Source organism: Gallinula chloropus (assembly GCF_964237585.1).
Source record: "Gallinula chloropus genome assembly, chromosome: 1".
NCBI lineage: Eukaryota > Metazoa > Chordata > Aves > Gruiformes > Rallidae > Gallinula > Gallinula chloropus.
The window spans coordinates 88,576,578-88,602,923 of NC_140085.1; the positions used below are offsets into that span (position 1 = coordinate 88,576,578).

At 47.1% G+C, this 26,346-nt stretch overlaps 1 protein-coding gene across 1 annotated transcript in view; it reads left to right on the plus strand.

The window, feature by feature from the left end:
- Positions 1-12,633: 12,633 nt before the first annotated feature.
- IGSF11 (immunoglobulin superfamily member 11) overlaps positions 12,634-26,346 on the plus strand; it is a gene marked incomplete at both ends in the record, with an annotated part of 105,060 nt that continues 91,347 nt past the window's right edge. The window contains one exon of the mRNA XM_084279345.1: positions 12,634-12,706. Within this exon, the coding sequence (XP_084135471.1) occupies positions 12,634-12,706 (73 nt within the window). The remainder of the gene's footprint in view (positions 12,707-26,346) is intronic.

Consider the following 26,346-nt stretch of genomic DNA (forward strand, 5'->3'; position numbering starts at 1 on the left):
GTCACCAGAGAGGGTGAAATTGTAACACGGAGCTATAGGTGGGAAGAGGAATTTGCCTGTAAAAGGAAGTGTGCCTGTTACAGGCGTGATCAAGATGGTGAAGAAAGCTAGATGGGCTGGAGCTCCTGGTTTCTGTAAGGGCATTAGCTGCCTTTACTGTGGGCCCATCTCAGCACCAAGTAGGCTTGAACTGAACTGGTGCCCCTTTACAGTGGGGTGGAAGGACCCCCTGCCAAATGTTTGTGAAGGAGATGTCAGTCAAACCCCCTAGATGCTGTTGCTGCACTGAAGACCTTGCTGCCATGCCTCTATCTGTAGGACTTGCAAGGCTGTTGTAGAGGAGCTCTGCTGTGTGCCTCTGTGTCTTACCTCGAGGCCACTGTTCTTTGCATAGTTTGTGTTCCACTTGCTAGTGATTTAGGAAGTATTGCTGCATAAATCATTATGCAGGGAAATAACTTAGCATCTCTGCCAGGTGTCTGTTTTCCTGTAGTCTTCCCCAGTACTTCAGACTGGATTGGTAATGAGCAGAGAGCTATATTTGTGCAAAAGTGTGATGCTGGCTCCTTAAGGGATTCATTTGTTGGGCTGCAGGCCAAGGCATATTCTGGCCCTTGATTGCATGTTGCACTTAGTTAATTCAGCAGGTAAGGTTTTAAATTTTCAGTCAACACAAATGCATTGTTGCACAGTCCTCTGACTTTTTTTACTAGCAATATGTGAATAATGAGGAATGGGGCTAAGGAGAAAAGACTCAACGGTGGTGTTTGTCTGAGGAGGGTCAAGATCTGCTCTGTTGCTCTGGGCTCCTTCTGGTACAAGTGAGATAAGAATTGTGCTCCTGTCTCTTCACAGCATCAAGGTCTGTTTAGGAGATACTTCTGAAAAAAAATCTGGTCTGTAGCTGCTTGCCTTTGCCTTCCTAGACAAAGCCAGCTGCTTTGTTCCCTTTCAGGAGAAGGATTCATCCTTGGAGATGACACCTCCTGGAAACCATTATAGAACATAGTATCCCTGGTAACTGGAGCTGATATTTCTATACTCAGAAGAAATCTGTGCCATGTTAAACTAAGAGTTGGATGGGTGGGGGAAGATAACTTCAAAAAAAGCTCTGCTGAGCCTGGCGGTAGGATCATGAGTCCGTGCAAGGTGTCCAAAGGTGCAAGTGTAAGCCCAGTCCTAAATTCTGTAGTACCTGCATCATCTTTCAAACAGTGATATGTCAAGGGAAGCCACTTCTATCACCTCACCTGTCCTACATACATTTAAATTGTTACTGGAGTGATACTGCTCTGAGGAAAACTAAGTTGGGTATCAAGCCCTCTGAGTGCAAGCTTGCTATGATTCTCTACTGATTAAATTGAATTGAATACTGTTGTGGTGATGTAAGGGCTTTGATTCACTGCCACATGTGACAACAAGGAGAAACTAAGGAAGCTGGGCTGCTTCTGCCTGGATCATGTCAGGGGAACAAACACCTTTCTTGTAGTGTGGATGTCATCAAGAGGATGACACTCTACTGAGGATAAACGATCACTACAATAGGTATCTCGGAGATTGTGGAAGCAGTTCTCCAAAACCTCCGAGGACACAAAATGATCAAAGCCATGAACAACCTAGTCTGATTTGAATGCTGACCCCGCTGAAACTGTTAATTTGCTTTTTTTGTAAGAAATTATTTTTAAAATTTTTTGCTCAATTAGTTGCCTCATAGGCAAAATTTTTAATTTAGAGCCTTAATAAAATAAAATTCTTTCAAAGTCTCTCTGTATTTGAGAAGCACTAGGACTAGAATCTTTCCACAAAAGTTGTAGTGTGAAGAATCTCAGAATTGTAGGGGTTGGAAGGGACCTCGAGAGATCATCGGGTCCAACCCCCCTGCCAGAGCAGCTCCCTAGCTTATATTGCACAGATGGGTCTTGAATATCTCCAGAGAAGGAGAACCCACAACCCTCCTGGGCAGCCTGTCCCAGGGCTCTGTCACCCTCACTGGGAAAAAGTTCTTCCGCATGTTGGTGCAGAACTTCCTGTGCTCCAACCTGCAGCCATTGCCCCTTGTCCTGTCTCCACAGACCACTGAAAAGGGGCTGGCTAATTACCCCTGCATTCCATGCTTAAGATACTTATAGACATTAATTAGACCCCCCCCTTTAGTCTTCTCTTCTCAAGACTGAACAGCCCCAGCTTATTCAGAAAAGCACTTCTGGTAAAAATTCAGTTGATAATCTTGGACCTGGTTGTCCAAACTATTGCACTGGCCAATGCTCAGTTTTTGATGTGTCTAGACAGAGTGAATAATGTTGAGGGTGGTAGCCAGGACTTCTCAGGATTATTTCGTATACATATCCCAGTTGCACCCAAGGGCCCACTGGTAATGAAGCTCCTGATAGATTGGTCCAGCACATCCCTTTGAAGAACACGCAGATAAAGAAAAAAGTGAATTTATTATTAAGGACTTAATTTAGCTGAGTTAAGTTGAATCTGTGCTACCAAACTGAGAACTACAATTGGCTTCCTAGAAGGCTGATCTTTCATAGGTCTCCAGATGGGTTTAAAGGACCACATTCCACCAGCACAACATGCTTGCACTGACCCACCTACACCCAACTGGTACTACCTCACATCTTTTAGGAAGCCTGATGTTTTCAAAAGGACAGCCTCAGTGGAGGTCCCATACTCTGCCCAACCCCTATGATTCTATTAGTATGAGCTAGGGAGCCTGCTTTGGCAGGGGTGTTGGACCCAATGATGTCTTGAGGTCCCTTCCAACCCCTACGATTCTATGATACTATGTGGAGAAATGCAGCTATGGTGTGATAACAGAGGATGCAGTGCAGAGGAGGACAGGAGTGGGGTGATGAGAAAAGACATAGGATACCACTGTATGCTCCAGGTCTATAAACATCTCATCAGCGATTAGATAAAGGCATGCAGACCCAAGTTGGGCAAAACCAGTATTAAAGGTTAAAAAAGAACAAAATCCAGTATATGTAAGAGTTTCCTATATGTCATAAGTCTGGATGCAGTGTAGTCTTGCAGACCAAGGAAAGAAGAGTAAGGTGTAAAATGTTGCTAGAAAATGTATAAACCCAGCTCTGCATGGACCTGATTACATCAGTGATGTGCTCCTGCACATAAAGAGGGAGATAAGATGTTTGCCAGGAAGTATGTAAAACAATTTCAACTATATTATAACTCAGACTTTTTCCATATATTATTTCTTTATTTTTTTTCCCTCTAATTTGATCTAAGCTGTCATGGTTTAACCTGGCAGGCAGCTAAAACAACCACAGAGTCATTCAATTACCACCCAGTGGGATGGGGAAGAGAATCAAAAATTTTTTATAAAAAAAGGTAAGACTCATGGGTTGAGATAAGGACAGAACAGGAAGACAGTGGTGGTAATAAACAAAACCAATTGATGAACAGCACAACTTCTCACTACCCAAAGCTGATGCTCCGCAAGACTCTGAGCTGCCCCACCATCCAGCCCACCCCTCTAGTTATATATGGAGCATAGCATCATATGTTATTGAATATCCCTTTGGCCAGTCAGGGTCACCTGTCCTGGCCGTGTTCCCTGCCAGCTTCTTGGATGCTCCCCACCTTCTCATTGGCAGGGCAGAGAGGCTGAAGAGTCCTTGACTTCTTGACAATAACTAAAAACATGAATGTGTTGTCAACAGTATCCTCATCCTAAATCCAAACCACAGGACTATTTCCTACTACTTTCTTCTGTGAAGAAGAAAACTAACACTGTCGCTGCCAAAAGTTGGAAATATTTCTTTGATTAGACTGTTCACTTCAATTACACTGATGGTAAATTCTTGGTTTTGCATATAAGGTCTGTTTATTTGTCCATAGAAAGAATTTGAGGACAGTGGTGGCACCCAGTAGGTGAGTGATAGCCATGGAAAAAAAAAAAAGACAAGTAGAGGTAGTAACTTCCTCAGGCTCAGCTTTGTGCCTTCTGGCATGAGACATTCTCCTGCCATCCCAGCTTGCAGTACTGTACGAGACTGAGCTTCTCTGGAGAAACCAGCAAGTGAGAGATACCACAGGGTGCTTGCAGATTGCACATCAGGTGGCACAAAGGGATATAGGTGAGATGCATTTTTTCCTCTAAGGGTTGAGGTAAGCAGACATTACCACCTCTGCTAGTCATCATCGCCTGAACTCAGGGCTCTACTTGCTACATCTTTTTTCCTTCCTCTTCATGTGAGAGGGGCCCTGTTAAGATTCCTGAGGGCTGACTTCTGTCAAGCTCAGGCTCGACTGTGCTGCAGCAACAGCTACAAAACCCAGAAATGTGGGGGTTTTTATTTCACAGTGTGATCCATTCTGTCCCAGACCGTTTTGCTAAGATAAGCAAAAAGTAAGGCAACTGGTGTCGTAGCTTTTTGTGCTGCTGAGTGAGGCACCTTGCTGAGACTGCTGCTCTCATTTCTCATACTGTAACTGTATTGTTGTTGAAAGCATTCATTGCCATTCACCTTTAGCAGTTTAATTTGCATAATCATTTTTCTTGCAAGGCTTCAGAATTGGCTGATCTGGACTCTCCACTTCAAAATATCTTAACTGTACTTTTCAATATGCACACAATGCTGTGAGAGAACAAAACGATCTTGTTGTGTTACCATAGAGACATTCAGGGTCTAAGAAGGGTTCTTGCTTGAAATCGGACTGTTAAAGGGACAAGGGGCTGTTAAAATTTGTTGAAGGGTTTAATTCTTGACCAGGGACTGGTATAAATCAGTGTCATCAGGGTGAAGTGAACTGGCAGTCCCAATGTAGTGCTTTACAGACAGCATTCTTCAGTCCAGCTGGCCCAAAGGGGCTGTCATCTTGGTACATTCAGAGGCAAAAAAAAAAAAAGGAAGAAGAAAAAAAGGGTGGTGGTGGGGGGGAAGTCCAGGAAATTCACTTGAAAATGCTAAACCACTTTATGCTTTTCCTTCATTTTCCCCCCTTCTTTTGATTTGAGTGCTAATTAAGAGGCTTTCCTTTGCACTTAGACAACTCAACTTTGCTTTTTAAGCATACATTTTTTAAGCACCACTAAATGAAGTTGGGAGTGAGGGAAGGTTCAGGGCTGACAACTCAGTGCTGGAGGCTGGAGTCCCCACGTTTGCAGTTAAAGGCAAATAGAAGGACTATAGTCGCATTTCTCTGTCGTCCTGGAGAAAACATGACTGGACTGAGAGGACACTGCCTTCTCAGCCTGTTGAGTTTTTAGTGTTGGTGCTGTAATTGCCACCTATAGAGTTTTGTGCAATGGAGGGAGAAGCAAGACCTTTCCTATATACATAAAGGGGAGCAAAAATTGGTTGGGAGTAGATTTAGCAACACAATCTTCTGGCAGTTAGTGTTGTCTTTGCCTGGGACTGTCAGTGGGCTATCAGTGAGCATCAAAAGGGTGTTTGCAAATGCTACTTGGCAAACTATTTAAAAGCCCTAGTGCAAAATAGAGAGAAATGCTGCGCTCTGCCCTATTGATGTGGTCTCTGGAATTATATTATTTGATTGATGTGGACCCTGGAATTATAATCCCTCAAAGGGCATTTGAAAGAGCATTGGTGAACATGCTTTGAAAATTCACCTTTTGTTGCTGAGTGACTGTGGTGGGAGATGGAAATCTGCCTGATGTTAAACTTTGCCTCTCCTCCCCAATAGCAGCTGCTGGTCCAACCTCTTAGGACCTCCTGCCTTTGGAGTCTGGTGAAGAGGCTTTAATCCTGCCCACTGTCCTTAAATCAGCCCTGATGACTTCTTTATCTTAAATTCTGACCCTCATGAGCTCACTTGATGACTGTTTTCTTATGGAGTAAGCAAGGTGAAATCTTTTTAAAAGACAGTACAGCTCTCTTTGCTGTGCAACAAACCCTTTCTGGCCCAGGCTATTGTGAATTATGCACACCTTGCCCTGCATAGGAGACCATGTGGCCCATGGCTAACGCTAAGCAACAGCAGGCGAAGCTGTCAGGCGAAGCTTGGAAGCTCAAGTTCCTGTCAGCAGCAGTTTACAGGGTGGTTTAGACTCCTGCCAGAACAGGTGAAAGGAAGATGAGCTGGCCTGGGCTCATGGCAGTGTCCCAGCGGTACAGCAAAAGCTGACACAAGGAGAGGTTTGAGTCTGAAGTGGAGCGTGGGCAACTACAGACATTAACCAGCAGGTTGTGCCAAGGTGCAAGCTTACATTTTGTTCTTATATTGCTTTATTCTGATGCTGCTTCTAAACAGAAAGCTTTGTTTGTTGCTGTGTGGCTGCCTAGACTGGGACCTTGGATGTGGTTGACTCTCTGTGTTGGAGGGTCAAGTCTGAAGATGCTATGTACTTGTCCCATGAATGCAGGGATGAAGTGCATGGTCTCCAAGATTCGGTTGCTTTGGTGTGGTGGTAATAATTAATAACTGGGTTTTATAGGTGGAAACCTTGCTCAAACTGACCTTTAAGCCACTAATATATAGCCATACACGCTGCTTGGGCTGCCTGTCTAGTCTATGGTTACCTTGCACTGCGGATGCCAAAGATCTGAGCTTTCTCCTGCCTTAGTCCAGCAGAGATGCTTTGCCTTGCTATAGAGCAACAGCCAACTTTGTAGCTCTCTGTGCCCAGCAAGCCTCCTGAGTTGGGAGCAGTGGTGAGGATGCTACGGAGATACCTGCATTGCTTTGTGGGTTCAGGAAAGTATGTGTTTGCTGAATGTGGAAGTCTCAGCCCTGTGCTCTCCAGGCTGTCCCGTGTATCCCTGGGGGCTTCACCATTACCTGGGATATCTCTGACCTTTCTAGATAACTTGTAGAAGTAACTTTTAATGCAGCAAGTTATTGATGCAGGCACTGTTAGCAACACCAAGATTAAGCAAAATGGCTGTATGTCTGCTGGCACAAGCTTTTTGGTCTTGTTTTCCTCTTTATTTGTTTTTAGTCCTCATAGGAAAAAGCAAGTCAGTGGCCAGGAAACATTATGTATGGGTACTAGTTGCCAAGGAACATCAAGCAGTTAAGAAATGCAGGAATCTGCAGCATCTCTTATTAGACCAGTGAACGTAATAAGGAAAAAACCAGATGGGTTTTCAGGCACAGAAGCCCTTCCCTGGGTCACTGTGACCAAAAGCGTGTTGGTATTTTTCAGCTGCATCAGCTGGCCTGGTAAAAGTTATTGCTTCTCTGTAGAAGTTACTGCACCTCACTTATCTTTAGATCATCACAGCCGCAGTAACGCTGCTACTAAACAAGATTCTTGCAGACCCATTTTGTATCACAACTGCAGGAATGTGTCCACAAGAGTCCTGACTTTAGTGTATTTCTTCTCAATTTTGTCATCTATTTATTTTCTGTCACAGCTGTGTGTAATAAATTCTTTCAGCAGTTCTGGAAAAAAAATGGGAGAGTGATTGATTCCAATTTTCAGAGCTTTATGGGGTGTGCTACTTAGAAGACTTGTCATTACCACCATTTGCTGGTGTTTAGTGGAAGATTTAATTCACCTAGCGTAATGATTTGGGGAAATCTGTCGATGTACAATTTAGAGAGTTATTATGTAAATGGTGGCATTATGAAATGCTTTTATCTGGATGCAGCATCCACCCTTTGCTAACAGGGGTGGCAGCATGTGTCCAACGGGGTACAACGGACACTTGTTAACCACAGCCAGAGCAGTGTGTCCAAAGAAAAGGTTTAGTGGAAGCCTTGGAGCCATTTGTTCCCAAAATGTCTGTGTGGACTGAGTTTGGGGGAGTGGAGTGAGAAAGAGGTGGAGGATTTCAAATCGTTGAATTATAAAGCTTTGGTTTTGTAGATGCACACTGAAATGTGTGTGGGAGTGTCTCTGGGCAGGAGGAGGGAGTAGGATTTTGTAGGTGGTAAGGTTTGTTGTTACTGCAGGAGCAGCCAGGGAAAACTCAGAAGATGTAGGAATGGTGGGGAGACCAGACAAGGTTATGGATTAGCTCCAAGAATGCTGAGATGTTTCAGGGCAGTTAGAAAGCAGAAGGGGGGGAGGATGCAGAAATGCATTTATTCCCTAAGTAAAAACTGAGGAAAACAGCACCTTGCAGCGTGCATAGCAGAGTTGTGCTGCAGGTACTATGTGCCTGGGATGAAGAAAACAAACCAGCATGTGAAAAGGTCTGGGGGAAGGAAGTGGTGTCTCAGCCTGGCTCCTGGGCACCTTTCCCATGAAGTGGGGGCTGGCAGAGAGAGACTGCTGGAGGTGTGGGTCAAAGAGGCCTTGGAGAAAGAAGCAGCACTGTGGCCTAGTTGAGGGCTGAGAAGTTTGAAAGTACCCCTAATCCACCCAGGTTTCCATGGACACATCCGCTCCTGCCATCTGGCATTGAAGGAGTGTGGAAATGTGTCTGTCGTTCCAGGGGTTGGTTTTGCCAGTCTTGCTGCATGGCTGACATGCAAGCACAGGTCACTGCTGTGGCAGGAGTGAGGTTGTCCCCACTGATGTGGGTGAGTGCTGGCCCCAAAAGCCTGCCATGGTAATGCATAGGGCTCATGGTGCCGGCATTGGACTGTGCTGGGATTCCAAACAGAGTGGATGAGAATGAACTAGTAAATTCCCACCTCTCCCAGACCTGAGGCTCCTGCTAATTCCAGCATGTGGGGTTTTGAAAGCACAAACCTTTGTACTTGAGACAGTATCCCCATATGACCGTTCTGTGGCCAGGAGATTAACGTATATCTGGGACAGTTGAGTTGATAGGAGTATCATTGTTTCTTCTTCCAGATAGTGATGTGTTTTCTATATGTGGGTGTTAAGCAACATAAATCTAGGGGCTTGTCTTAATTTTTGTTTTATTAAAAAGGTATAGAGATGGTTAATTGGCTATATCTCCAAAGGTCTGTCATATTTCTTCTCAGATAGGATTAAAACAGTTCAATCAGCAAACTCTATTTCTTCTGTCAAAAGGAGATAACCAATTCCACAGACTGAAGTTATTAATGATCAACTGAGTAAATTTTATCCATCTCTTTATATCTTGGAAGGACACTGAAGCTGATTTTGATCAATTTATAAGCAATGTCACCTTCAATAAATTCCCATCTGGCAATAGATAACCTAGTAACAAGCTGGGAGATGGTGAAGGTGATGTAAGACTTGGCATCTATTGCAGCTCTTGAACCCAACTGCATCCCCACTGTTTTTTTTAGAGTCAGGTTAAGTGGTGGTGGGGGGAGCACATAATCCTGGAAAAAAGCCTTCTTTTCAGATTTGATTCAGAAAGATGTTTTTCCCTGAGACATGAGAATTGCATTACTTACCATAATTCTTTCAAAAGGAAAAGCAGGTGGGAGTGGCTTCATTTTTCTCTTTCTGTCCTTGCCCAACCTAGCATGTAAAGTCTTGGCAAATGCCTTGAACATTCAGTTTACGGATCTTATATCTGTTCTTGTGAGCAATGTAACACAACTGAGCCCTGGAGTGGTCACCTGCCAGCATCTGCTGCTTGGGATTTTGTGAACGTATCTTCTCTGTCCATGACATGCTATTCCATCAGTGTCAAGGAAGAGGTATAGACACTCGCTGGTGGGAAAACAGACTGCTGGAGCAGCAGATATATGTGTGCCTGTAGCTCCAGCATCCAACCAGCTGGAGTATGCTGCACTTGCTGAATAAATGGCTGGTGTGAGCCTAATATTTTGGGGAAGGCTCAAGGGCAGCTCAAGTAGAAATTCAGAGTTCCAGGAACAATATCTCCTCGTCCACGTCCTTTCTGTACAAGCTGCAAGCTATTTTTGGAAGTGGTGGTAAGGTGGAGAGGGAGCCAGGGTGAGAGGACTGGCTGGTGTGTCTGTAGATTATTATTCCCTGTGGCTGCTCCATCCTTCTGGAGCAGGGCCACAGATTGTTCTTTGAATTGCTGCAAGAAGCAGCTGAAGTCACTTGCTGTGTCACTGTTAGGCAGCCGTGACAATAGTATCTGCTGTGGTGACCAGATCCTAAAGGTGATTAAAAGATTCCCTGCTCCCACCAGCTTGGGTCGGAGGGGAGTCACCTGGGTCCATCCTGGGCAGAAATGCTTTCCCTGAGCACAAGGCCCTTTGGGCTCGCTGCACTCTTCAGGAAGCACATTAATTCAGCCACGCTATGGGGCGAAGTGAACTCTGCTGTGTACCTGCCAGCTGATGCACAGCGGGGCACGAGGAACAGTCCGAGCTGGGATGGCATTTGCCAAATGCAGTGTGTCCTTATCCTAATAGCTGTGCTGACTTCCATTCGGTCAAGAGAGCTTTGGGATCTTGGCAGATGAGGAAAGCAGTGCGGCAGTCCTGAGGTCGACATGCAGTTTCGTTTGTTCTCACTTGAGTTGTCTTTGCAGCTTTCCATCCCCGGAAGTTATCCCAAGGAGTAAGAGTGGTGGCAGGCCACTGTGCCCAGCGTGCTCTCTGCTCTTGACTTTGGTGGAGGAGGTTGTGCTTGGCAGGAAACATTCATGGGCTGTCATGGTAGTTACGAACATGGACACAGCCACTGCACATACCCACAAGGATGGGGGGGTTCTCCCCAAGCTGCTGATGCTGAATAAGAACATCATGTTGCTCTACCCTCTTCTCTAGACAAAAAAACCCTCCATACAGCAGGTCAGCTGAAGAGAAGATAAGTGCTCTGAGGGACCCTGAGACAACTTCAGTCCCTACATTGCCAGAGAATGCAGGAAGCAGCTGGGCTGTGGCTGTCCCTTCAGTGCTCCTCTGAAGTGTTACGCTTCAGCTGCCTGACCCCTTGCCAAGAGCTGGATCCGTAACGGAGCAAAACTCTCTCTGAGCCCACTGGCCCATGGCAGGGCTGTAGTGGAGGGTGTTTTGCAAGGGTGCTAGACCTGTGAGGCTGTCCCTGTTGTCCCATTTGATGCCTGAAGACATGCAGTGAGCACCTGACAGACCTGGAAAGCGACTGGGGCTACATCCTCTGAGTCCCCTTGAGGTGCCTTTTCACTCCAGCGTACCACCACTTGCTGAACAAAATCTCAGCCTGCGTGGGAGTCAGTGGGAGTTTTGCTGCCTGATAAGGTCATCAGCCATTGAGACTCGTAAGTAGAGTGTCCTTCCTGGAACCAAGAAAATCCGCAAACCTGAACTGCTAGGGTGACATTTTTACCTAGTCCTCTGGTAAAAGATGCCAGAGCTAGATGCTGGGCAAGGCATGTCTCAACTGAAGATGTTTGGGTGGTAGCTGTTTTGCCACACGCTGTTTCCACAGGCACCAACTTACCTTCTTCCTGTTGCTTAGTCATTTCTTCTCTGCTACCCTGGGTGCTTCTCTACTGCCTTCACTCCCAGGTGTGGCTTCCTCCTTTTCAGTGGGAGTGTGCCCACATAAAGGGTCAATGTAGCTTCTGAGGCAACGGAGGAGGCGGCAGAAATTTGGGGGGTTGGAGCTGATGATCTCTCAAGGTCCCTTCCAACCCCTATGATTCTGTGAAACCTGACAGGTGCTAAGCAGTAGGGCAGGCTGGGCATGGGGATGCTCCCAGGGCCTCTTGCTGGGAAGGAGGTAAGGAGATGCTTCATAAGGTGGATTGGCTACCTGCAGGAGGCAAAGGTTGCGTGGCTGTGCTTTGGTGGGAAGGAAACTTTGGGAAGGGAAATGAAGCAATTGTACATCTTGCAGAATTGTTAGAGAATTTCCTGAACCAAATTGCTTATCACAAAAAACTAATGTGGTCAGACTTGGACAGGGAGCTGAGCATGTGGAAGGAGTCAATCTCTGTGAGCTCTCTGCTTTGATCCCTTTCCTGGGTGATGGCCCCAAATTGGTAAAGGACTCCTTTCCTCCATTCCCACCCTCGTACATGCATGCTTGGCGTGTAGTAGGGTGTTGGATTTAGGTTGATTGATTTTTCTGTGTAGCCTGAAGGATTGCCATTACTTAAGCTCATGACCCTAAATGACACAACTTCTTGGTGACTCTTGGGACCCTCTGATACTACATGACACAACTTGGGCAACTACCTTACTCCTTTCAGAGGTAACATGGTCTGATTTTTTTTTTAGGGGTGCCAAACACTTATGTTTCCTATGCTCTTGAATAGCATGACTATTACGGGTAGCGCGTACCTGTAAACAACCAGCCAGTGATGTTTATACCGTGTGCTGCCGCAGTTCCACATCCCAAATCATCTGCTGCGTGCTGCCACTCTCTTCTTCCATGCTGCTGTAGGCAGGTCCTGGAAATAAGAAGCCCCCACGCTGCCGCTGCGGGGGTGCAGTCTCCAGCCCGTGCTGGACCGCGGCTCCTCGCCCTGGCCCGCGTAGCATCCCTACGGATGCGGCGGGGCTGGGGGGGGACACCCCCGATTTGTGGGTGGCCCGCGCGGAGAAGGAAGGTGATGGGATGCGCCGCCGGGACGGGACGAGCGGTGCCGTGCGGGGGGTGACAGCCGCAGCCCGGCGGGTTGCGGGGGCGGCTCGGGGCCGCCAGGCTGCGCTCTCGGGCCGGCCGCCGCGCCTGCCGCCCTTCCCGGGCGACGGGGGCTTGGGGCACGGCGGAGCCTCGCCGCGAGCGGGCGGTCCCGGGACGGCGGCGGCGGCACCACCACCACCGGCGGCGGCGGCGGCACCTGCGGCTGCGGGGAAAGGCAGGGCTCGGCGGCCCGCTCTGCGCCCCTCGCCCGGCCCGGCATGACGCGGCGGCGCCCCGGCGGCGGTGGGAGGTGGGTGCCGGTAGCCCTGGCCGCGCTCCTGGCCCTGCGAGGTGAGTTGCTGGCGCGGGTGGAGCGGGGCGCGGTACCCGCGGACGGGGCATCGCCCTGGCGCCGGGGATGGGGGCGGGAAGAGGTTGCCCCTCTCTCCCGCTCCCTCCCTCCCGCCTCATCCCCGGCGCCGGCCCCAGGGCGATGCCCGTCCGCCGAGACGGTGGGGAAGTTTTTGGTTGCGGTCCCGCCGGTGATGCTCGGAAATGCGGCGGCGGGCGAGCGCTTTTGCAGGCTGGCGTGGGGAAGGAGCGCTGGTCTGCTCGGATCCTTCTACTGCCACCCCTGCACCATCCTCCTTTACAATTATTACATTATATTATTTTTTTTTTCCTTATGGTGCTGTAAAACTTGCTTTGAACTGCGCTTCACGTCATGCTCAGCTATCTGGGCCTAGCCCCTTCCCAAGCTCACCTGAGTGGGAAACTCGGGTGCATCCTTCAGGCCCTGAGGCATCAGGGAACTTTCTGCAGGGAGGGGGACAGGCTGCCCGGAGCCCTCTGTTTCCCTGGGGGCTCTTCCCCGGCCTCCTCTGCTGCCTCCTCCCAGGCACCTAACAGACTGTCTCAGCTCTAAACTAAGCGAGTACCTCTGGGGACACCCAAACCACTCCATCACCTCCCCTTCCCAGAAGCCCTTCCAAAGTCAGGTGCATGCCCTGGTCCTCTCCAGGTGGAGAGGGAACAAATTGTGTGTGGCGGATGCTACTCACTTCACTGGGTGCGTTGCTGGAGAGCACCGGGAGGAGATGCGATAAGGGCAACAGAAGCAACTACAGAGTGCAGAACGCTCTGACTCATCTGTTGATCAGGTGGCAGCGCCTTCTTTCGAGTAATGCCAAACTCGAGAGAGGGCCTGCTCAGTTATGCTGTGCCAAGGTCTCCAAGGCAATTTGCTTGAGGTCTGCTCGCTTGTGCGGAGCTCCGCTGAGCACCTGGTGGGGGTCTGCTCAGCGGTGAGCAGCGCACAGCTTTCCTGAGTGAGCTGGGCACCGCTGCTGGCCACCTCTGCTGCTGGGGAGCTGGGGAACCTGCTGCCAGCGGTGCCTGAGGGAGTGGGAGGAGAGTAAGAAATGACGGGGTCTCCCAAGAGGAAACCAGAGGTATCTCAGCAAGGTCTGGATGAAACTTCCTCACAGGCTGGACCTGGGTGGAGTCTGCTGCTTGGGTGAGCTGTGCCTGGTCCTCGCCGCCCTGTGAGGTGCGGCAGGCTGTTGCTTTCTGCCTGCTGAGAAACAAGTCTGAGGGTGGATAAGATGAGCTTTTTACAAATGCCTTAGCCCCAAAAGCACCCTGACCGCCATCCTGCCCAAAAAACATTTGGGAGTTTGAGTTGCATGCATTAACTGGAATTTGCACCTGCTGACTGTAAAGAGATGAATTATCGGGGGGGGGGGAGGGGGGGGGCGGGAAGTTTATTAGAATTTAACTGAAGGAAAAAACACCTCAGCAGTTTCACACTTCATGCCATCTAGTTAATCTTTGTACTTTTCCTGGTTTAGAAAGTGAGTTCAGTGACTTTCAGGTTCTCAGTGCCACGCTTTCTTGCCTGCAGACATTGCAAAAGTGCCAACTGTCGAGAAAGTTGCTGTGCCTGCTGCAGTTAGAGGCAAGTAAGTGATGAGGCCTTTCTGTTGATAGAGTATCCCTGCAGAAACACAGAGCAGTAACCAGATTTAAGGCTGAAATTAAAGGGGCATTTCATTATCTCTTTAGGCAAAAAGACTGATTCAATATCTGATTTTCTTTCTTTGGTTGAGGGCACGTGGGGACAATGGGAATGAACAGCTAGTCACAGAAACACATCTTTCTAGAAAGTATTCATCTGCAGCTGTGCAATGTTGGTTTTTTTTTTTCCTTGCACTTTCCTTTAAGGCTTAAAGATTACCTGAAGGAATGCCTCAGTCTCAAGCTTGTTTTTTTTCTTAGGAAAAAGTCCTTAGAAGACAGTAGTGGGTGAAAACAGCTGTGGTACAGAGTTACTTCTGTGTTATGCAGAATGGCCGTGTTTTTGGTTCTTCCTGAATTTGAAAAGAAAACCCTGATAAGGTATATGGAACAGGCACACACTCCTGAAAGCTGAAATAAAATTGGGGGAGTTTTTTCTAAACAACATTTGCAAAAGATCAGGAAGTATGTTTCTGCTCATGGTTGCCAAGTCTGATTAGAAGAGTGTAGGGTTTGGGGTTTTTTTTTTTCCTTTTAGAGGCTTTAGATTGGTTTAGAGGGTAGAGGGGAAAAAAAATGGTGGAGTCATATGTAAAGTGGTATCTAAATGAAAGGTGAAACGTTTAAAAGATCGGAAGCTGTAAGAGCATAATAATCAGAAGCAATACTTAATGCCAAACAAATGAAAAGTCCCTGGAGGTCACACTTTATGCTTGTGATAAAATACAGTCAGGTTTTGTAGTGAAATGTCAATCAAATATTATAGTGCCATTTTCTTATGGGTTTTTTTCAATTTGTAGAATAGCAATGACTCTTGTTAACTGGAGCTAGATGAGTATTACAGGCTGAGAGAAACACTCCCAATTTATACTCCTGGGGCAGGGACAGTGACTATGTTTTCCCCTCTAAAGCATTATGAGCATAATAACTTTTGCGGAAATAATATTGTTCAGGCTCCCTAGAGAAGTTTAGGGGAAGATAGGAGGGAATCCTGTTTAGAGCTTTGAAACCAAACCTGTGATTGCAAATCAGTCCCGCTCTGTAGCCAGAAATAGCGTGCTGCAAATCGTCAGATGTGTGAGAAATCACACATTGGGTACAGCTGAACTGCGGAACCGGCTCTTCCTTTCCTCCTTTTTTTCTTTAATTTAACCTGCATGGTGTTGGGGTCCTGTGACAGGGCATTGCAACAGGTGGGATGCCGGCGTGTCACAGCCTGTTGCGCCTGGATCTTGCAAGATCAGGGCAGGGGGGTGCATGCCTGTGTGTGTGCCCCTGGCAGTAGTGCATCCACGCAGCAGCAGGGCTACAAACTTTTCCAGTCCTCACCTGAAAACCTGAAGTGTCCCTCCTGGCAGCTGAGGTTATGGCAGCTGAAGCTGAGCATTTTTAAGTGTGGCCTTGCTGCAGCACCCTTGTGCCCATCCCCATGTGCTCCTCAGCCCCAGCAGGAGAGGACCGTGGCAGCGCCTTGATCTTCTGTGCTTGTGCTTTTTGTCCTTTTTTATTTTATTTTTTTTTTTATTTTTGGGAACAGATTGCCATTTGTGTCAAGCTGTGTGGTTTTGTGACGTGTAGATAAATCATTTTGCTCACGACCTGACCTTGGTCCCCAGCGTAAGGCACAGATGCATGAACTACTTCTTGCGTCTCAAAAGTCAGCATCCTTCCCTTATGCTGGAAACAGAATCTTTATCTCCATTTTTTTTTTTCAGTATTGCCTAAAACCCAATTTTCTTCTGTAAGGTACCCTTCTCCATGGGATCTCAAAGTGCCTTGAGAACAGCTATATTTAGCTGCTCAGTAGTAATATGGATATACAAAGTATGGTGTAAACAACTCATTAAGAAACTTAGAAATCATTTTTTCCTGCCTTCACTGGGGAGATGAGTCTCTATTATTACACCAACAGTACAGATGGAGGAAAGTGAAGCACACAGAGGCCTTGTGACCCAGTGAAGGTCAGTAGATGCTGATAGTGGCCCTGAGTGTCTTGGTCCAAACTGTAACCACGGGAGAATGCTTAAATTTATGCAGCAGGTTAAGCAATACTGTAATGGTATTCTTCAGGGATGTTCACCACTAAATTGTGGTGAGTCATCTATATTTAGCAGGATGCTACTATCATTGTGCTTTTTAAGTAAAGTGCTTTTAACACAGTTTATTTCAAGGGGAAGTGCATGCACTGAATATGTGTTCTTTGTAGTTTTCTCCTTGTAGAGCATTAATGTTGCTTTCCCTTTTGTAAATGTTCAGAGAGAAATTTAGCTCCTGGTTGTTTGACAGACAGTAGTGTAGCAAAGACAGTTCCCTGGCTAATACTACCTTGTGTTTGCACAGTCATTTATGAACGTTAACTAATTTAGAATCTCAGAACTTACTTTCTGAGGGCAGTCAGTTTGATTTACAGCATGGAAAACTAAAACGTAGAGAGATGAAATGATTTGCTTGCTGGCAGGTGGGACATCTGTCCAGCTTCTCCTTTAGAGAAGTCACAATTACAGGACTCCTAGTCAAAGGCCACCCAGTTTCTCTTCCTCACAAATGTTTTGTGCCTGATGTGCCAGGGAGAAAGCACAATATTATTAATTGTGCACAGTGAACTGCTGGTTTGTTTGGGTTTTTTTCCATATATGTTTTCCTTCCTTTTGGAGATTTGGAGGTCACTTGTGTCCGTGGTGGCTTCTGCCTTCTTTTTTTCCCATTGTTTGAGCTGGGCTGAGGACAAGTATTCTGCTTCATCAGGATTGAGGAGTTTTAGCTTCATTCTGAATGGAAATAGAAGCTAAATGCTTTGATGGTTTTGAAAGGCAATTTCTGAGAGGATTTCCTTCTTAGGTCAACCGATATTGTGTTTCTTTGTGGAATTATATTACTATAACACGTAAAATATACCCCAAGCAAAATGTTGGGTTTATGTGAAAGGTCAAAACCTTTCATCCCAAAGATGCCTGATTTGGATGTTTCTCTTTCTGACACTTTTCCCCCATTTTAATTCTGAAGCAGTTGTGGTTTTCCAAAACATCTCATGTTTGTTATGGCTTGGTTTAGTAGGAAGTATCTACAGTAAAAGCCTCAGTGGTTGCTATTTTATTTTTCTATTTCTACAGGGCATTAAAAAATAACGGTGAGGAAAACCAACCTGCAACAACTCTTGCTATCTGTGCATAGTCTGTCTGTCATTCTTGCTACCTCAACATGCATACACATTGCCTGCATCCCTTCCCCACTCACCGTTCTGTAGAACACCTTTTGCACCAAAAGAAGCGGAATATGGGGCGCAAACGAAGCTGTGTTTCTATTTAAACACAGCCTGCTTTTTAGTCCTTGTTTCCCCTTCTGGAGCAGCTGCTGGAGGAATTGGAAGAGCCACAGACCTCCTCCTGGCAGCACAGCGGTACTTGTGGGTCTGCATACCTGCCTGGAGTTAATTTCAAGTGTGCTATCAGTATTTGATTGATCAGATTGCTTACTTAGGGATAAAAATGTGTGCCCCCCTCTTCCTCCCGGACATCCTCATGAGTCAACTTGGCTCTGAGAACGTGAGCTAGATTGTGTTTCACAAGCATCAGCAGGAGAAAGCTGGTGTCTGAACACCACTCAGGTACATCTGCACTCTGGTTCTACTCAAAATGTAGAAGAGAGGAATGTCGTTTCAGGGCACGGAGGGGATGCGCAGATGACTGCCGCTCACAAGGTGGGGTGTGTGTCTGCAGCAGCCTGTCCCAGCAGTGTGGGGCCAGGTCAGACCGCTGGACTGTGGGTCTGTAGCAACAAGGCTAGTGTTGGGCACTTTGGGAGCGGGTGTGGCAAGCTCCACAGTGAGTGCTGGGGACCAGGCGTTCAGTAAAGAGGGTCTGATGCCATGCCAGTGCTACAGGTTGCCCTGAGAGAAGGTCAGTGTACATACTACTGTGGGCATCAAAGTCTACTCAAGCCAGCTTTCTTTTAATTCAGAGGCTGTCCACACCTTTGCCATCAGAAGAGCCAAGTCCTGTGTATTCCTCCTACCAGCACAGAGTGAATACTATGTCTGTCCCCTCTCCTATGCTCAGAGGAAGCCCCCCTTCCGCTTGCAAAGCAACAGACATAAAATTCCACTTGCCAGGAGCAAGGTAGAGCTGGGGTGACTGAGCCCCTTCTTGCAGCCTGTTCAGCTATTGGGAGTGTGTGTGTGTCCCGCTGGGCACCCAGACCTCAGTCTCCCATGCAGCATGGGCTGGGTACAGGTGAGCTGTGTCCAGGCTCAGCTCTTCCCCTGCTTGGTGTACAACTGGCATCCGCTAGGAGCAAGCGGGTTGGTATACCCTCTCTGCATGCCCACTGGGGGGATTACTTCCTAATCCTTGTTAATTAGAAGTTGGCTAGTGCCTGGCAGCATGAGGGTGTAGTGCTGCTGTGTTGGGTTTTTTCCTTTTCTTCTTTTTTTCTTTCTACCTGACACATCTGTGGATGTTCCCAGTGTCCTTATAAATGCACAGGCCTCTGATTTCTGCTGAGCTCCTGGCTTTACAATAACATGGGCTAATCAGTCTTGGTAGTTAATTATGGGCTGTGTTTAGAATAAGCAGAAAAAGTTTAAAAGAAAAAAAGAAAAAAAGTAGTAAAGTCTCAATAGATTCCTTATGTCTGGTCACATTTCCTGCTCTTCAGTGGTATTGAACAACCTTTTGTCTTTTTCTTACAAAGCCAAACCCTAACCAGAAGCACCTGGTTCACTTCACACCTATTTGATTTCTTTCTATCTAGCTTCTATCCGGGGGAAATTGTCCCAGTTTTAACTGTGCTTGACCAGTAAGCATTACTCTGACCAGTGAGAGTTACCGCCTGGTGAATGATGAAACCTTTGGGTGCCTTCTGTATTTTCAGGTGTGCCATCCAGAAGTGACCACAGCAGTTCCAGCTGTGGGTGCACTATCAGTGCTCACAGTGGCGTTTTAATACTTTTTGCAGCATCCTTTTCAGCCTCTGCCTTTAGACTTCCTAACAGCTTGCTGCTTTGACCACCATTGTATGATGAACAGATGTTTTCATTGAGCCGTGATACCAAGATATTTTCCTCAAGTGATTACATTTTAATTAGAGCCCCATGGTATAGGAGTAGTTCAGATTATTCTCTCAAGTTCTTATTACTGTCCGTTTGGTAATGTTGAATTTCATCTTGCATTATGCTGCCCACTTGCCGAGCTTTGTCAGATCCCTTGGAAGTCTCTCTCAATCTTCTTTTGTCCCAGCCAGCCCAAATCACTTTGCCAGCTCCCCCTCTCTCTCTCTTCCAGATATTAAGGAATAGATTAAACCACCCTAGAGCTGGTATGAAGCCTGAGGGTAATCCTCTGTAATCAGGGCCAGAGCAAGGGCCGGGGGAGTTGGGCTCCTGTGCCTCCAAGCTTGGGCACTGGGTGGTGGGGCAGCAGCTCCAGGCTCGGAGCCTGAAGCTGGGTGGCATGAACTGCGCAGGGATGGAGGTGAGGGGCGTGAGGTGCGTGTGTGCCTCCCACCCTGAAAAAGAAGGTGATAGGACTGGCTTGGAACTGGCATCCTGCCCAGAATGGTTTAGCAGGCACGCTTTAAAGTGACTGAAAAAACTAATGGCTTAGTCCTGTCCTTTTCCTTCCAAATTTGAGTGGATTGAAAGGGCACAAGTTCCTCTGAGCAGAGACCGAGCTCGTTTGTCTGCCAGTGTGTACTTTTAGGGGCTTAGGAAATGTGACCGGTTTAACCAATCCCCGCTGTAACTTGCAGGTTTGCCTGTACCCTCTCTGAAGGAAAGCACTGCGAACTCTGAGAAACACCTGAATTGGCAAGAGCTCATGTGCCTCTCCTAGCAGCACAGCCACTTGAGAAATGCCATTCTCCTACTGTTCAGCAGTTTTGGACCTGTCCTTTGAATATACTGAAATGACTGTTTTTTGACTCTTGCAACTTGGCCTTCAGTTTTGTTCTTAGCCCTCCTAGCTACCATCTTCTGAAGCAACTGCTTAGACTGAGTGACTTCATGTCCCTTTTGTCTGAGCACACAATGTGCTTTCTTGCTTCTCAGCAGGCTGTCTTTTTCGGATCAGGGGCACCGAGTACCTTTCCAGTGACCCTGCTGAGATTGCTTCAATGAGCCACCACTGCAGAGTGTGACAACTCTACTTACCCTGCTTCTGGAGTTAGTGGTGTGACCGCTTTCCTTGTAGTTGTCTCTTGTGAGGTGTAAGAGGTGTGATGCAGAGTTCTGGTGCTGTTTCTCTTACAGGGATGTTAAATTTGATTAGGTAGCAGTCACTTTGGGACTCGGGTTGCTCTTTGCCTCCATTGCAGGGTTTTAGCTTCTAAGTGCCCTGGGAGTGGCTGTTCTGAGTTCGATCCACCCTCCTTCAGACACTGCGGAACTGTAACCTGCTGTGACACTTACCTGATTCCTGCACATGTTGCTGAAGTCACCGGTTTTTTTTGCTGTGTTCTTTGACTTTGTTGTTCCTTTGGTTTCCATCCACGATGTGCAGTAGATACTCCCTCCCTAATCAGGTGGCCTTGCTAAGTCTAGGCTGCTGTAGTGAGATTTGGGCTTTAGTTAACTTGTCTCTCTCTTCAGCCTTGGCTGTCTAGATGGCACCTGGGCATTACTCACTGTGTGGGTTGTCCCTGCCCTTTTACCCCTGCTGGCTTTTTAGGTGGGACGTTACTTTGCAATGAATTCTGCAGCTGCTGGACGACAATGAGAGCTGTTGGATGCTTTTCCACTGCTTAGTATGGCAACTTCATCCCTTTCCTGCACAGTATAAAGTGGTTGTTGCATCATGTGGTAGGGAACAATTCACTGCAGGCTCCTTGGAGCCTTTTGTTCCAGCTCCTTACTCGACCACAGCACCAACCTGTGTTGCCTTATTGGCATCAGCTATGTAATAGGAAATGGTTTTGGTTTTTCTTTCAAGTGATATCTCAAAGCCGGTCCTGCTTCTTCGATAAAAGGTCCCTGGCTGTTCCTGCAGGGAACACTCTGGGTCCTCCTGGCTCCTGGGCATTGCTCACTCTGCTGCCTCTCATCACCTGTGCCAATGAGGGGGTCCTGTGACCCCCAGCGAGGGAGACATAGGTGACAGACCCTGTTGCTTTGGCAGAGACCTGGGAGAGAAGGTGCTGGAGGGTTTCTGTGGGGTGCTGCTGGGCTTGTGGCCACTGGCTGCTTCCATGGCTAAGCATGTGTTTCAACTTTGCTGTCAGGATTGATGTCTGAACGTGATAGAGCTGCTAGGCTGTGAGCCTGCTTGGCTTTCTGGCTGTGTGTCGGGAGCTCGTGGCTCAGAGAGGTTGAGAGGACCTTGGCTACTTGGCAGAGGGACAGAATAGCCTCAGTCTGCCTGCAGAATAATCGTGATGTCCTTGGCTTACCAAGGGCAGTCCTTCCTTTTGCCCCTGAAACAGCTGGTGTGCCCTGGGCCCCTATTACGGGACTCATCCGCAATCAGTGCCCGCCTCTCCTGCGCTGGAAATGCCAGGGATGCAGAGTGCAGGCTGGTGTTTTGCAGCTGCATGGAGCTGCAGCAAGGCTGCATTTTGCTTGTTCTTTGGGGAATTCTCCATGTCAGTTAGTTCTTCAGTAGCTTTTTTTTTGCATTGTCTCATCTGCTCTTGCCGCACTCACCCCTATTCCCAGTGGCTGCTTTTATTTTTTAATTTTTATATTTTTAAGACTGTATTTCTGCTGCCACATTGGTGGCAGTTGTCTGATTATGCACAGGATAAATAGTGCAGGCAGGCTTCCCTCACCCATCGTGGTTCCCATCCTCCAGCCTTCTTGTGCTCCCCCCCCCCCCCCCCCCCCCCCCTCCTTTCACCCTCCCTGAAACCTCCAGCCCCGAGCCAGGGGGCTGAAATAGAGGGGTCCGCAGCAGGTGAAGTGGGGGAGCTGAGGCATCCCACTGCAGCCATCGGCTCGTGTAGCATCCTAATTGCAAACAGCCTTTCCAGCATCAGCAGTTTGTGGGAATAATTGACAGGAGGTGCCGGCGAGGTGCTGAGTCAGAGCGAGGTGTGCTTGCCAAGTCACTGCAGCAGAAGGAGCCCGCTCGCCTTGCGTGGAGGGAAGCCAGTGGACAGTGGGTTTCCTAGCTGCCTTTTGGGCCTCTTTCTTTCCTTTCTCTGAGGCTGCAATTTAGCAGCAGTGATGCTATGCAAGTGAGAGAAACCTGGGAGATAGGGAAACCTTTTTTTCTTTTTTTTCTTTTTTTTTCTCCTAAGCATTTGGCTTTAGGAGTAGTAGGATAAGTTCCCACCTGCTGCCACTGGGTCTCTGCGCTGCCATTTCCATGCTCAGATACAAGCAGAAGAGGTATAAAACATGTTGGGGGTCAGGAACAAGTGAGTGGCCCTAGTGACAGATCGATGTCTCCTGGGTGAGGAAAAGGAGCATATGGCACCCTCAACTGGGCATGGGGGATAGTCTAGCCAAAAAAGCTGCAAAATAAAATGACTGAAAGAGGGTTTGGGCTTGTCCTTTCTGAGGGTTGCTTCTGGTGCAGTGCCCTACTGTCTGCTTAGGAGTTTGAAATGAGTTGTTTGACATGCAGGAAGAGATGTGCATGTCCTACAGAAATTTGGCACCTGATGGACCTCTGGGTCAGGCTTGTGAGAGCTTTGCCCTTTACTCCTGAACATCTTGAGTGTGGCTGGCATCAGTGTTAATACCACAGCTGAATCTGCCTCAGGGATCTGGATCCTTTCCTCTTCCTTGCTCCGGGTGACTTGAGACATCTTTGTCTTTCTCCTCCCTGGTAGCACAGGGTACCATTTTCCTGCCTTGGACAAGTGTCGGCAATTGTTCACACAGTTTTCTAAATATATGTGTCTGATGTATGCTGCCTTTGTGGGAAGGCTATATTTTTTGCTTTGAATAACCGCTTTGTAGAAGGAAATGAGGAGCATGGAGGAGGCCCGCATATTTTTCAGAACCTTTCATATTTATGCTGCGATCTACCCACATTTTAAAAACCAATCTTCGTATAATCTTACTCTCTAACTACTAAGGTAACAGCCATGTTATATAGCTCATCATACAGCTGATTGGAGGGTGGAAAAAAATTTGAAGCCCAGAGATGGGAATTGCTTTGCCCATGGTCACACACAATGATTTCTGTGGCCAAATGGGTTGGAACCTGCATCTCCTGACTGTCAGTCCATGCCTTCTCCACGGGAGCATGCTGCCTGTCTGCTGAGTTAGTTGGTGAGCTGCTGAATACTTTCCCTCCTGAGTTTTCATGGCAGTGGCTCCTAGATGGTTATTGATTTTGAGCCTTTAAGGAAAACCCGCAGTGACTAAACTGAACGTGCATCTCTGCTCAGCCTTGCCTTAGCCACTGTCCTGAGGAGACTCATGCATGGGGGGCCCCCAGGAAGGTGGCCTTGAGGTACTGGGGTTGTGAGTGTGTGTGCCCCCAGTATGCCTCTTCCTATTGATGCTGTGAAAGCCGAAATCAAAGTTCAGTAGTCTTGGTATTCTTTATTGCAGCGCTAGATGCACAGGGGATCACTCCTCCAAATGTGTGTGCTGAAAGAGCTAATTGCACAGCTTATATGTTGGTTCTACATACATATCCAGGATATTTCTGAGAAATTATTAACATATTCATTACTTCTCTGGGAACTTAGTATCACAGGTTTCCATCCTTTCCCGCACATGTACTACAGTCTTTAGGTGGTGTTCAAGGACCCTGGTGGTTGTTTACTTCATCCCCTCATCCTTATCACCGTGCCCTTGTTGTGAACTAATAGCCCTTCTCTTAGTTTGCCAGGGGGCTGGTCTTGGGTCCTCTTGCTCCCTGACCTCAGAAACAAGTTCCTCTTAAAAGATTTGCAATGTGCTGATGTATACAATGCCACTGCTGTCTTACCTAGTGTTGCTGCTTGCTTGAGGATTTTGGGTAGTAAACGTTCTATTATGCTAATTCTAGTTATTGTTTCACTATACTGGGTCCAGCCTGTGGTGTGGAGAGCAATCTTAAGTCATCTGTGACTTGAGGTTGTTTTGGAGAAAGCTTTGCACTCCCTGAGTTCTGCTGTGAGATCAACCATGGACAGCTGAGTGCTCAGGCCTGGCTCTGGAGGCCCAGGATGGGCTGCTGCGTAACTGGCCAGCCTTCACTTTGCCTTCCTGTGGGAGTTTTGCTGTGGGTGGTGGTGATGTGCTAGAGCGGGTCTGGTCCTTCTGCATTTTGAAGGATTGTCTCCATTGATCAAGGGAAACTTAGAGTTTCCATCTGGCCAAATGCAGCCCTTTCTTCTTATCCGCTCTCTACCTGTGCTGTGGCTTCACTCTGGAAATGGAAAAAAAAATAGACCGTTGTCTGTTACAATTGGGATTTCATAGGGTACCTATGGGAATTAAGTGCTCAGTTCCCTTGGGTTCCTTTTAAAAGGCCTAGCTGACATGAATTTATGTTGAAAATAAGCAAGGAGAGGAAGCAGTCCTGTCAGCAGTGCCATCGCTGTTCTTCCCGTGCTTGATGTAGCAACTGCAGTGGCAAAGCTTATTCGTGTCTGTGGGTCAGGAGCTGGGACTGGAATCTCCAAGTGGTCTCCGATGTGAGTGGACTCTACATCCTTGCCTCCTCCAGCTCTGTACTGAAGGTGTTTTAAAGCACTCCTAAGTACTATGGAAACATGAGTGGGTAGTATCACTGTGCATAGCTGCTTTGTGCTGTGGGGGGGCTCAGTAAATGCACCTGAGGTCTGCTGGGCTGAGGGCTAAGCGTGCCATGTATTAGTTCAGGATGATGAAGCTCTGCAAATCCAACTCTCATTTCCTAGGAGTAAAAATGCATACGAATGATGAGGTGTAGCATTTAATTGCAGCCTGTTGTCAACAGCAGGGATAGCATTCACTCTGGAGACAGATGGGAGATGATTTTGACAACTGTAAGAACTCTTTTTCACTCTCTTCATAACTGAATAACCACGGTTTGCATCAGTTTTCCAGAAACAGAGACACTCATGACAATGTTCATAATAAAGTAAAAGTAAAGCAATATGGTATAAAAAATACACCGTCTGCTGAGAGATGAAATAAGTAGTGGAGTATGGCTGTCAGTTAGAACAAGTCAGGACACAAACAAGATGCAAAAGCTGTCTTCATCCTTGGTTAGGAGTGAGAACCCTTTCTGGGATTTTGCTTTTTCATGGCTAAAAAGCTTTTGCATGCTGTGTTTCTTTCTGAAATTTCTTCCTCTGGCCATAAAGCCAGAGTGCAGCTGCAGGAGGGGAAAAGTGACTCAGGTGGGGATGCTGCTGGCTCTGTGATCTGGCACAGAACTGGTAGGTCGATGGGTCCTGGAGAACCACTGCTGTACTTCTGCCTGTGATCTTCTCTTAGCTTCCCCTTACCCCTTGGCTTCCCTCACCATCACAAAAATGTTTGAGGCTTGATGGACACTCAAAAATACCCACTCCACACTGTGAATTTGTGTGAATTGGACCCGAATTGTGGAGGTCTTATGAAATTAACCAAATACATTTTAAAGAAAACCCACAAAATATTCTTTAAAAATTTCCATTTGCTTTGGTTTTGCTCAGAGAACAGCTTGGAGTCTTCTCTCGGCTTTGAAAAGTTATTCAGCCTTAGAGCTCGAAATCAAATCATGGTCTAAAATCAGACCGGGTCTCCTTAGCTGAGCTTTTAAAATAAAAACGTATTACGCTCAAAGTACATTAGAGACAAAAGGCTGTCTTAATGCAATAATATAACTGGACAGTCAAAATAAAGCAGCACTGGGAAATGCATAAGTTAATGATGCCTTGTTATGTATCCTGTATCTTTTATGGCATGAATTTTATAGTCTAAGTGGTAGTAAGATTAGAGGTAGGTGAATAATTTATAGCAAATAATTTATTTAATGAATTCCTCTTCCATTTCTATTTGCAAATTGTTTGTGAACATCCTGTGGTTTCTTTGCATTTTACTTATTTGAAATTACTTACTGAATAGCTTCTAC